Consider the following 12,695-nt stretch of genomic DNA (forward strand, 5'->3'; position numbering starts at 1 on the left):
CTTGTTCCCAGAACAAGAAAGGCAAGCAAAGATCAACTTAAACATGTCTGCCATAGCAGTGTCTGTCTCCTCCTAGTCCAAAGAGAAGTTGGAAAGGCACAGTGCAGTGTTTGCAGCTGCCTTGGTGACCTTACAGCTTAAAGGAAGTTTAGGGACAAAACACTGAGTCCCAACTCAAAAAAGGAACAAAGGGCGGGGTAACTGTTGTGAGGGGAACCTTCCAAGTCATGTAGTTATTTCCTAAAGGTCACTCTTGTCCCAACTTTTGAGATGACAGCACCAATTACCTCAAGCAAATTGCTTTTGCAAAGCAAACATATCTCAGTCTCTAAGTCCACTGCAATCATTTTTCAAACACAGGGCATTTCCTCCTGTTGCATAGCAAAGCCCCTTGAACACTTAACAGCACCCACAGTTCGCCTTTTCCCTCACTAACCTGTTGCTGCGACATCTTGGGGCTTACCCACTCCTCTGCCTGCCCGGTTTGTCTGCTCCTCATTAGTGAGAGGGCTATGGGGCTGGTGTAGAGGGTGGCACGTCTATTCCTGTTTGGGCTCTTTCCAGGGCTGGGCGAGGGGAAGGGTGGATGCTGCCAACTGTCGATGTTACTTCCCATTCTTAGAAGAACATATGCTCTGGAAGTTTCCCTTTTCTTCGTTCCTATCTTTCCTGAGCTCCTACCAAGCATATCATCTCCCTAATCAGCAGGATGAGATCCCAGATAAGGAACAGGAGTGGGCAAGAATTTTCTCCCCTGACCTCCAGACTTGCATTTGTTTGCTTGCTTGCTTTAACATTAGAATGAATGTTAGGACTAACGGGCTTTGTTCACCTTTTCCTGGCTTCTGGGGGAGATGGAAGGATCCTTCATGGGAGCATTTTACACCTGTAGCTAGTACTGAACGGATGAACTGCAAATTGGGCACAAGCTCTTTCAGGTGGCTCCATCAGGCTAAGAATGACATGAAATAAGATATGTAAGGGTCCCATAGTGACCTCCTGTTCTCCACAGGGAGAAGGAACATTATGCCTTCCTTGCCAGTCCTCCCTAAAACACAGTATTCTTAACTGCCATTAAATAGGATTGCCACATACCTTGTAAGGAACCTCACAAGAAGTGAGACCAGCCTGCCACTGGATGGTAGGTCATTCTTGCTCAGGGTCAAGTTGGTTATGGACAGTGAAGCTCAACTCCCCAGACAGGATGAATCCCCCATCTATATTCAGTTCTGGCCAAAAGTTGCCATCGGTGCTGTTCTCCAGCAGGTCACTTGGTTAGGAGACTGCTTTCAGTACTTGTCCCCCTCACTTTAGATCTGGACTTTATTCGTTCATATCACAGTTATAGCAGGACTATTTATCATTGTAATGCACTTTTAAATGGTGTGACCAATGGTTCTGTTTGGTGAAGTGGATTAGAAGCATTACCAGTGGCTTCATTAACCCCACAAGGTAGCGCTTGTCTCAGAAGCCATCTGTAGGGTGGTTTCCTGTGCAGACTTCTCAGGAAGTTGTCCACAGTTGCTTTTTGCATACTCTGGGTAAACAGGCGTTAATCTTTCAACTATTCAGTTACCACAAACCAAAGCAATGATTTAAACCCCAAAAAGTTTGACAAAGGACTCAGAACAAAAAAAGGAAAGAAAGGGTTGGAGCTGTCCATTCTAGTGTGTTGGATCAGATATTTGTCAAAAGGTCCAGATTGCAAAGCACAATGACTGCCTACTTTAAACTCTTGGAATCTGAGATTAGTGAATGTCTTTGTGTTTTCAATGGAAAACTGAGCCAACTCCCTGAGAGAGAATAAAGCTCCAGTTACCAACTGAGATCTAGCACTGACTTCCGAGTACATCTAACAACGTCTTAGAAACAAATGCAATTAAAAAAGAAAACATGACTTGCTTTGTAAAAGTTAGAAACAGATACAGGATTCCAGTCGACAAATGAAGATGCCACCCAAGGAAAGTCCTGCAGATAACAAGTCAGATCCTTGAAGGCACAAGAAACCAACAAGTTACCAGTGTCTGGTCCCCTTTGAGCTGGCCACTCACCACATCTGTCACAGCAGAATCTTCACACTCCCTAAGCTGGGAAGATTATTGCCAAGTTAGACCTACTCCTTTACTAGTTGTGAGATAGACTGTGCCAATCTACCTTAATGGGATACAACCCAGAAATGGGAACTTGGAGGGTGTAAGTGATGTGGTCAAGCGTGCACAACTACAAAATGCTGAAGTCACTGAGGGAATTTCAAAGGAAAAGCAGCACACAAGAGCACCCTAGACAGACAAGTGGTCGAGGTTAAAGCGACTTTGTCTGCAAAGTTACTAGAAAGGACTTGTTTGCCACATGGGCCACAGGAGTCCAGCCAGCCAGACTGACAGCTCAGAGGGGCAGAGAGAAATCCAGACTTCTGAACAGGTTGCTTTCAAATTACCCGTTCCTCTTTTTATCGTTACTGGAGTTCTCTCTCTGGCTGTTCACTGGCTCTAGTTCTCTTCCTGTGTGGGGCATGTACAAGACGGTTGTAGGATGTTCGTTAAAAGGCAGAGGAGAGACACATGCAACTCTAAGAATTTTTATTCTATGCTAGAGAGGAGCTAGGAGAATCAAGAAAGCAAATTGCTGCTTAGACAACCCAAAGACCAGTATGCAGTCCCAATTCAAGGATGAGGGCTCTCTAGAGGGTTGCTGGTGTGAGCCTGTGTTCAAAGGTCAAAGATCCCGGAGTCTGAGGTCCACAAGCGACTGCAGGAGAAAAGATTCCCAGACAGGAAGGGACAGTGTGAGGAGAGAGCAGGTCCTGTCTGACTGCTGCTTTCCAGGTCATCTGGCACCGAGTCTGGTAGACCACGCCACTCTAATTCAAGATGGCTCTTCAGCACTCAGTCCAGACTCCTGTGGTAGACACACACACACACACACACACACACACACACATACACACACACACACACACACACATACACACACACATACACACACACACACACACATACACACACACATACACACACACACACACACACACACACACACACACACACACACAGACAAAGAGAAATATGCTGTACCATCTCTCCAGTCAAGTGGACACCAAAAACTGACTCTCATAAGAAAGAAAGAGTGACCCACTAAAAATAGGAAGGCATAGTGATGTTCTTTATCTGATTTGACTTTGGGTTTGAGGCTTAACATGAACCTTTCATTTCTGGGTCCTTTTGGAAAGGTGGAAAATGCTTCCAGAAGCAATTTTGTAAAAAGAAACGGTCAATATTTTTATTTTTAAAATATTTATTTATTTGTTTGTTTGTTTACTTACTTACTTACTTACATGTGTATGTGTGTTTTGCCTGCATGTATGTCTGTACATTCTGTGCATGCCTGGTGTCCATAGAGGCTAGAAGAGGGCACCAGATTCCCTGGGACTGGGGTTACAAATGGTTACCAATGGCCATGTGGATTCTGGGAATCAAACCCAGGTCCTCTAGAAGAGCAAGCAGCCAGTAATCTTAACTGCCAAGCCATCTTAACCATCTCTCCAGACCCCAGAGTCAATACTTATAGAAAAACTTAACAACTGGTAGATGAATCTTCCAGCAGAAAGAAGTTAGGTGGTTTCTTGAGATTATTTGAAGAAAGGTGCAAACGAGTGATGGCTGAATTAGTATTGAATGCTCTCATTTGATTTTTTTTCTCTCCCCTGCCCCCTCCAAACCAGCATTGACCTGAAGTTGAAAGAGAAGCCCTAGCCAGCCTGCCAGAGGAGGGCTCACTTCCTGCTTCGTGGTTCTGCTGGAATGTGCCTGCTGGAAGAGACAGGGCTGCTGTCTGTCATCTTTCTCCACTTCGCACCACTTGGTGCCATTGGAAATGTCCAAGGGGAAACAGGAAGAGAATCTGTTTACTGTTGAAATATTTTATGAAATGTTGTGTATTTTCCCATTTTGCCAATTACGTGCCTCAATAATTTTAGTTGAACCTTAGCAAGAAAATAGGACCTTCCATTTTAATATTATGTTAACCCTTGGTGCAATAGGACTTGGTTCCTTAGACTGGCTTTTATCAAAAGCATAGCCTAACTCTGCTGTTAGACAGATGTGAATATATGTCTGTAGATTGACTGAATCTCCGTGTTCTTGTTATGGATTTAAGATGCACAGGGCTTGCCTTGTCCCAGGAATGTGGCTCTCTAGAACTCTCTGAAATACTGAGTCTGATTAAGACAGTCAGACAGATATGAAATCCTCATCAGCTAAGGCACCCGCTCCCTTCCTGTCCACTTGAGTCTTCTTTGAATTTTTCAAAAGGAACCTAGGCTTTCTAACTCATGTAAGCTTTACTTTACATAGCTGTTTGTAATGGCTCTTTTAGGACATTATTTCCCTAATGATCTTTGAAGAACTTCATATTGAGAAACGTAAGATGAACATCCAATTTTCAGTAGCTAACAATGCTTCAGGGCACAAAGCAGGTTTGAGCCCTTAAACTTCAAATGCCAGGTCCAAGGTGGCCCACTCAAACATTATTTGGCAACATTGAATCATCCAAAATTAACACGCATATGCATTGCAAAAGTAACCTGCTTTAAGAGGATTAAAATTTAGTGCAAGTATATACTAGCCTTTATGAAATAGTCCGTTTCTAGTTTTTATAAGCCCTTTAAATTGCTGGTGTAATTTTTAATCTGTGCATCTCTAGCAGAGGCTTCTAAGCTGTGCCGAGGGTAGGGCTGCAGTATAAGAGAAGGTTGTTTCCTTCAATTAGTCATATTTAGTCATACTAGGACATTTTACAGTTTAGTATCCTAAAATAAAATGCTACTAAAACACAGAGACACACATTTGTTTTCATGCTGTCTGAAGCGTCTTTCACGCCTTCCTCTCCAGAATGGAATGATGACAACAGACAGTTCTCCACAAACACTACATCTTTAGAGGAGAAAAAAAAGAAAAGAAAAAGAAAGTGTGCTGACCCCTGCGCTACCAAGTGTACCCATTCCTACCCTGGCCGCTGCACCTTTTGTATTGATTTAATGCTTTCCCCAACTGAGTGGGCAGAGCGGATTGAACTCATTGGTTTTTGTCAAAAAGTTCTTCCTTTCAAGACAGGATTTCACCAGATACTTACTATGTAAATCAAGTTGTCCTCAAACTTGTGGTGATCCTCCTGCCTCAGCCTCCAAAGTGCTGGCATTATAGGATTGCACCACCATGTCTGACCTTGTAAAGAAAATTTTGACATTTACAGACAGTGAAATATCTACCCATGGCCTAGTGAAATAAAGCAAGGGGTTCTTCACAGAAAAGCATGCAATGGCCGGACTCAAACTGAAGCCATCCAGAAAACTTCTCTTGGGAATCATTCTCCAGAGTCAAGCTCACAGACATCAGGATAGAGTGAAGACAGACCCTGCCTGGTGGCTTTGTTGAGGAGACCTGTCTACACTCTGAGCCCTGGAGAAGTCTCCTCATCAGGGAAACTTCATTGCCCAGGTGACAGGGTTTCTCTGGCTCCATTTGCTTCACGTCTGTTTCCAATCCTGTCTTCCATACAAGCTCACACATTATACATGGGCTCGTTCCCTTTTCTTCATAAGCCTCCACATCACCATCTAGTTTCACCCACTGATCCCTTTCAACCTGGTGTCTTTTTTGACCTTTATCTTTTTTTTTTTAAATCTCCTTCATTACATCTGGCTTATTTGATAGAAAAACCCCAGAATCAGTTAGGCTTTCCTAGCCTGCCCTGACCTTTCGGAAGCCTAACCCTAACATCATGGTGACATGAGTATAGCTACCCAGTATTCTGATTTGCTCACCTGCTTAACACATTAACTCCATCCAGTCCCACTTGGAAGATGAATTACAGGTTCCCGCAGCCATGTTGAACCCATGAAGTTGTGAAGACCTCAGAGTTCAACTCAGCAAATCTGTAGACACGGGGCTGTTGAGAGAGTGTGCTTGCCACAACCCACCAGATATGGTAACAATAACAACCCGGCCATTTACATTTTCTTTGAGCTTGTCTTGCCTGTGTATGGAAGATCATTCAGGTGACATGACACAGTAAATTTAGTGTGAGCATCTTTCAAATAAATGATGTTGTTCGGAATATCCTGGGCTATAATACCATTCCAGCATTTCAGCTTATGCTATTTTATTATCTTCAAAAAAACAAGTTGCTTTAATTGCACGTGCTAGAGAAAAGCCACCATGTTCACCAAATGAATAGACTTCCAGCAATTCCCCGCAAATTGCCCATAATCAGGTAGATAGGACTCTTACATTGCTCAGCCCTAGTGCCTGCCTCCTTGACGTTCTTGCTTTGGTCTGACAGCAAGGAACTGCTTTGCACTTTTTCCTGTAGATTTGTAGTTAGAGGAACACCAGGGGTCATCAGGGCCAAAGTGGTATTTTCACTCTTAAGTAGCAGCTAGTGTTTAGCTAGCTTTTGACCAAGGATGGAACAAAAATCTGCGCAGAAGGTAGTTGATGAAGAGTGAGAAGTTTGAGGGCAACAGCTAGGGATGGAAGAAGGCCCCTAAGTTCCTGTTGAAGCCATACAGTGTTATATGAAGTTCCTCCCTAGGGCATACTGATGAGCAAGGAAGTCATTCCCCAGCCTCTGTTCCTAGAATGTAATTCTGAGGATTCCTTTATGGTTCTGCACAACTCTTATCACAATTTTCCTGTGGTCTGCTGCTTTAGGAATATCTAGGTGTGCACAAATTAACCTTTTATATATTGAAAGAGTTTTCTACATGTATTGGATTGCTCAGAGTAAAGTACAGATTAGACATGTTTTAGTAAAATTCTGCCTCAAGAGTATGGATAAAAAGTATGACGATATGTAAGAACACAATATATCCATAAACCCTTGCTGTGTAACTCAGAAATAAAAATAGATTCCACATGTTGTGGTTTCCTTCTTCAACTTAGTGAAACTCTCTGTGGCCTCCCTTAGCAGGAACATGATACGCTTGGCACTTACCACCAGCAAACTGTATATACTTTGGTTTTCCTGGCCATCTAAATTGTATTATTCTCTTTCTGGTATCACCTTTCATGTCTTGGAGTTCTTTGCACTGTACTTTCAAAGTGTATCATTTGCTCCTTGGGTAAATAACTTCTCATTTTGGGAGTGTCCCCGTATTTCATGGTTACTTTATTTTGCCTTTCTCTGTCACTTACCTTTTCATAACATATTTATTTTTAAATTAAAGTATACTTAGGGCTTGGGGTATAGTTCAATGGTAAAACATGTACTTGAAATGAGCAAGTTTCTTTATTTGATCTCCAGCAAAACACACGCACGCGCGCACGCGCGCGCGCACGCACACACACACACACACACACACACACACACACACACACACACACACATGCTGGAGCATGCATGCATGGGTGCACAAAGAGGCATTTGTCATTTTAGTCTCTCCCCTCCCCCCCTTTTTTCTGGAGTTTTGTTTGATGAACTTTCACAACTTTTAAGCAAAACCAGAGTTAGAAACCATGACTATGCTTTTTAAAAATTATTTTTATTTTACATGTACTGGTGTTTTGCCTGCATGTATATCTATGGGGGGTATCAGATCTTGGAGTTCCAGCCAGTTGTGAGCTGTCATGTGGATGCTAGGAATTGAACCCAGGTCCTCTGGAAGAGCAATCAGTGCTCTTAACCTCTGAGCCAACTCTCCAGCCCCACTACTATCCTTTTGTAAACTAAATAAATAGTTGTGGGAGGCTAAGGGTGTAGCTCAGTTGGTAGAGTGCTCACCTAGCATGTATGAAGCCCTAAATTTAATCCCCAGCACCACATATACCAAGCCCAGAATCACACTCTTGTAGTCACAACAGGCAGGATCAATGATTACATTAACAAAAAGTGAGGGTTTTTGTGTACTCCACATGAGTTCTGGTGGATATTAGAATCAAGGAGGCGAAGAAGCAAAGAGGGGCTGAAGTAATCACAGATGAAAGAATGCTAGACTGGCCAGGCAGTAGTGGCACATCTGAGCACTTGGGTGGTAGAGGCAGGTGGATCTCTGTGAGTTTGAGGCCAGCCTGGTCTACAAAGTGAGTTCCAGGGCAGGCTCCAGAGCTATACAGAGAAACTCTGTCTGGGGGAAAAAAAAGGATGCCAGACTGTGCCAATGTGGACAGTTAGGTTCATTTTGCTGCCTGAGGTGGTGGGAACTGGGGGGAGACTGGGTGGAATGAGGTGGGTGCACACTGTTTCACATGGCTCAGATGTGAAGAGAAACAAGCTACACATTCAGAGGATCACTTAAATCACAGGGCAGAGGTAGAAAAGTTTAAAAAAATTCCCCAAATACACACATGCTAAACAAAGACAGGCATTATGCAAACCCATGTGTTTTCAAGGACTTAGCCCACTCTTTGGAGTAAATGCAGGGTGTGAGATGAAAGGTGGAAGGGGGGGGGGGCTAATTAATAATTCAAATCAAAGGGAGTCTTATGGAGTGAATAAGCCTTCAGCAGTGGAAGCCGTGCCTTTCAGGGCAGGTCATGGAAAAGCTGTGCTCAGGCAGTCTGGGTCTCCAAAGGGCTGTTCCCTTCCGCTTTGTCTCCTGTGCCCTTTCGCTGCATTGGCCGTCCATGTGCATAAGCCTTGCCAGGAGCTGCCTCATTTCATCATTCTAGACAGTCATGGAGTTTTTAACTCATCTGATGACTTTCGAAGTATTGATCTACATACAGCTTTGGGCTGTACAGAGTGGAAGATGCTTTGGGGGTGGGGGGGGGGGTGGGGCTGATTTTCCTACATAGTTTCATTCACATTTGCCCAAAATAACCTTCTTTAAAGATTGTTTGTTTGTTTGTTTTAATGAGCATGCATTTGCCTGTGCTGTGGTGTGTGTGTGTGTGTGTGTGTGTGCCTGGCTGCCTATGTATGCACTTTGTGCATGCAGTGACTAAGGAGGCCAGAAAGCCCTTGGAACTGGAGTTACAGGTGAGTGTGAGCCAACCAACATGGGTGCTGGAAATCACACTTGGGGCATTTGCAAGAGCAGTAAGTGCTCTAAACAACTGAACCATCTTTCCAGCTCATAAAATAACCTCCTCAACCAGGAAACTTCTTTCTTTTTAATATATGACTGTTTTGACAGAAATAACTCCTCTCCATTTCTGCAGTCTCATCCCTAATGAGGAACGACAGCCCTGGACACTTGACCTTGATTTCCTTCTGAAACTCTCCCCTCTTAAGTGGGTGAGATGAATTATCCAGCTGTCTGTCACATTCATTAGCCATTGGCATTAACACATTGTGGTTGATTCTCATTGTCCATGATGGTTCTCTGTCCTGTGAAATCAACACAGCACGAATTAGTGCACACCAATCCATTGCATGGGGAAGAAGCACAGGGCTGGGTTAGTAGGAACCTCTGGTTATAGCATTTCCATCAACTGACCAACACAGCAGCTTGCTTGTGTTCTCTCTCTATCTATCTCTCTCTCTCTTTCTCTGTGTGTGTGTGTGTGTGTGTGTGTGTGTGTGTGTTTAAAAACACCTATTTGATATGTTTTACTTTATTAACATTGAATTCGTAGCCAACAGCTTGAATATATCCCAGGCAGAGCAGAACTTCTCTGCATGTGTAATATGTGTAATCGCTCTAGAAGCCGAGTCCCAGGGCTGGAGGTGTAGCCCTGTAAGGCACAAGCTTAGCACACACAAGACCCTGGATCTGTCTCCCACTATCACAACAGCAGAAGAAGACACATCTCAGCCCTGTGCATTTAAAAATATTAAGCAGTACTTCATCTCTACACTTGGGAGTCCTCTTAAATTGTGAAATCTACAAAAAAGAGCAAAAGGAAAACCATAGGAAAGGACACTTGTTTATAGCAGGCAAGCTGAAGCAAAGACATAGCCCCACCTGTTCAACCTCAGCCAGAGTTCCTGTCTCTGACAATGCAAATGTGCCTCCACTCTGCAAATGTTCATAAATGGCCATGAAAGTGCCCTAAGTATTGATTTGAGGATATAATACATTTCAGCAAATGAATTTACAACAGTAGAGTCCTTGAATATTGACAATATAATCTATCCAATGACCCCAGCACCTAGAAGCAGCACATACTGATTTTAGTTTCTGGGGGTCAGAAAGCTTGCTTCTCTCACAGGTACAAACTAGGTGTTGGTCTGGGGTGTCTAGCGAGCCTCCATCAAGGTTTTACTGGGGCAGAATCCAGTCCCAAGCTTACCTGCCTGGCTTGGAGCAGGATTCACTTTATTGGTGGTTGTTGGACTGAGGACCCCATTCACACTGCCTGTAAGCAGAAGCCCTCAGAGCTTTGCCTTGTAGATCTGTCTAACATGGAAAACTTGTTGAGGGGGAGAGGCTAGCAAGATGGAAGGCGCATTTTTTGTGATGTCATCCATCACAGACGTGGTATTTTCTAAGTTGTTCAATTTTATCACAAGCAGGTCAATAGACCACACGAGGTATACAAACCAGGAAGTGGGGATCATTAAAGCCACCCTGGAAGTCTTTTGTCGTACCCCCAAGCCCTCTGCCAATTCCCCTGACTCCTGCTTCCTCTCACTTGTTAGTGAAGGTGTTCGTCCATGTGTTCTTCTTTTGCTTTTTCTTCTGTTCCCCCAAGAATTCAACAGACACATTTCTTCAGATTACTCACATCCTGGTGTCAAGAGCCATGGCAAACCATCGTTTTCCCTCTCAGTCCCTGTGCCCTTCCCAGTGTCTGGGGCAAAGGTCTTCCCTAATCTTAATGAGACCATTTCTCTGCCCCCTCACTGTCTTTCAGAACAGCCATGCTGGGATTTCAATCTTGATTCTACTTACTAGCTTGTATTACTTTAAACAAGTTCCTTGACCTCCATGAGCCTTACATTGTCCATCCTTTTAAAATGTGGATCAAAGTTCCATCCTCTATAGTTATATACTGGTTAAATTGTAATTAAATGTCCAACTTAGGGCTTAATACAGATAAAACATTACAAAAAAGTCTATGGTTTCTCCCCCCACACACACTGTCCTAGGCTTTGTCTTTGAGTGAGCTCATCTCCAAGCCCACTGCTAGCCCTAACCTCATCTTTGGTTTCTGCCAACCATGCCTGCATCTCATTTCCTTCTTGACTCTTCTTCCAAACAGACAACTTTCTTTACCCCTGATAGCTCTTGTAGTGGTGCATTTAATATCAACTTGACATAAGCTAAAGTCACTTGAGAAGAGGGAACTTCATTTGAAAAAAGCTCCTCTGGACTGGTCTGTGGGCAAGTTTGTGGTGCATTTTTGTTAACCAATCATTGTTCATTCTGGGTGGTGCTGCCCCTGGGCTGGTGGTCCTGAGTATATAAGAAAGCAGGTTGAGCAAGGCATGCTGAGCAAGCCAGAAGGCAGCAGTCCCTCCCATGACTTCTGTTTCAGTTCCTGCCTCCAGGTTCCTGCCTTGAGTTTCTGTCATTGCTTCCTTCATGGATTATCTGTGATGTGGAAGTGAAAGTGAAATAAACCCTTCCCTCCCAACATTGCTTTTGGTCGTGGTGTTTCATTATAGCAATAGGAAACTTGCTAAGTCAGCCATACTACTCCAGCCCCTGCCATACTCCTTTGAAACTCTTATTTCTGCTGTTTGCTTCTTGGTTTTAGATTTTTTTTTTGTTTCAGATTTATTTTTATTATTTTTGTGTGAAGGTGGCTGTGTTTGCATGTGGGTGTGAATCCAGGTGCCCCAAGAAACGAGAGGTTCATGTCAGATCCCCAGGAGCTAGAGTCACAGATAACTGTCAGCCACCTAATGTGGATGCCGGGAATCACTGCAGTCCTCTGGAAAAGTAGCAAATGCTCTTAACTGCTAAGTCATTTCTCTATCCCTTGGTTTTTATTTTTGTTTAGTAATAATCTCAAGCATTGCCAAGAACAGGGACGGAGCTATAACCAGGCCATGTGACATTTCAGAGACAGAAGTTCAATGCCTTGCAGTAGAAGATAAAGAGGAAGAAGGGAGAGACAAGAAAGGAAAGGGAAGAAGACATTTATGAGTGGGTTGTCTACAGAGTTCCTCACCATCAACCAGTATCCCATGTATCCTACCCACAAGGACATCTCATCAGGAAACTATCATTGTAGCATGCAGCTGTTCAATCCCTGTGTCCTTCAAGTTTCACCCATTGTCTCAAAAAATGTCCTTTGTAGAGAAGGATATGATCCAGACCAAATTTATACTTAGTCTTTGTGCCTCTTTAGTCTCCTTCAACCTGGCATGATTCTTCAGCTTTCCATGACTTCTGCAGCCCTGGCATTTGTGAATGTTACAGTTGTTCCATTTGGTGTCCCTCAGCTTGGCTGTAGCTGTTGGATTCAGGTTACTCATCCTTGGCAATAGAACATCAGAACTGACTTATGATTTTCCAAGTGCACCCTACAGATGCTCATTTTGAATACTTGATTACAAAGTATTGTAGGCTTTCCCACTGGAGAAAAAATAGATTTTCTGCCCCTTGTAATTAATGATTTTGTTGTGGTAGAGATCTGGGTATGCATAGATAGCCTGTTGCCCATCAAACTTTTAATTTACTAATATAGTTCTGTTGGCATGATCTTACAAAATCTTACTTTATTCAACAGTATCTCTGTAAATGGGATTATTTATTTTGGTCCTCAAATTGTTCACTGTAATCAGGCTGTTTCAGTCTGGCTTCT

General features: G+C 43.3%; 1 protein-coding gene across 5 annotated transcripts in view; it reads left to right on the top strand.

The window, feature by feature from the left end:
• Prune2 (prune homolog 2 with BCH domain) overlaps window positions 1-6,915 on the top strand; it is a 263,017-nt gene extending 256,102 nt beyond the window's left edge. For all 5 annotated transcript variants that reach the window (XM_036206923.1, XM_036206929.1, XM_036206933.1 and 2 more), the window contains one exon: window positions 3,722-6,915. In XM_036206923.1, coding sequence (XP_036062816.1) covers window positions 3,722-3,752 — 31 coding nt within the window. In that variant the 3' untranslated portion in view covers window positions 3,753-6,915. The remainder of the gene's footprint in view (window positions 1-3,721) is intronic.
• The last annotated feature ends 5,780 nt before the right edge of the window (window positions 6,916-12,695 follow it).

Source organism: Onychomys torridus, chromosome 1, assembly GCF_903995425.1.
Source record: "Onychomys torridus chromosome 1, mOncTor1.1, whole genome shotgun sequence".
NCBI lineage: Eukaryota > Metazoa > Chordata > Mammalia > Rodentia > Cricetidae > Onychomys > Onychomys torridus.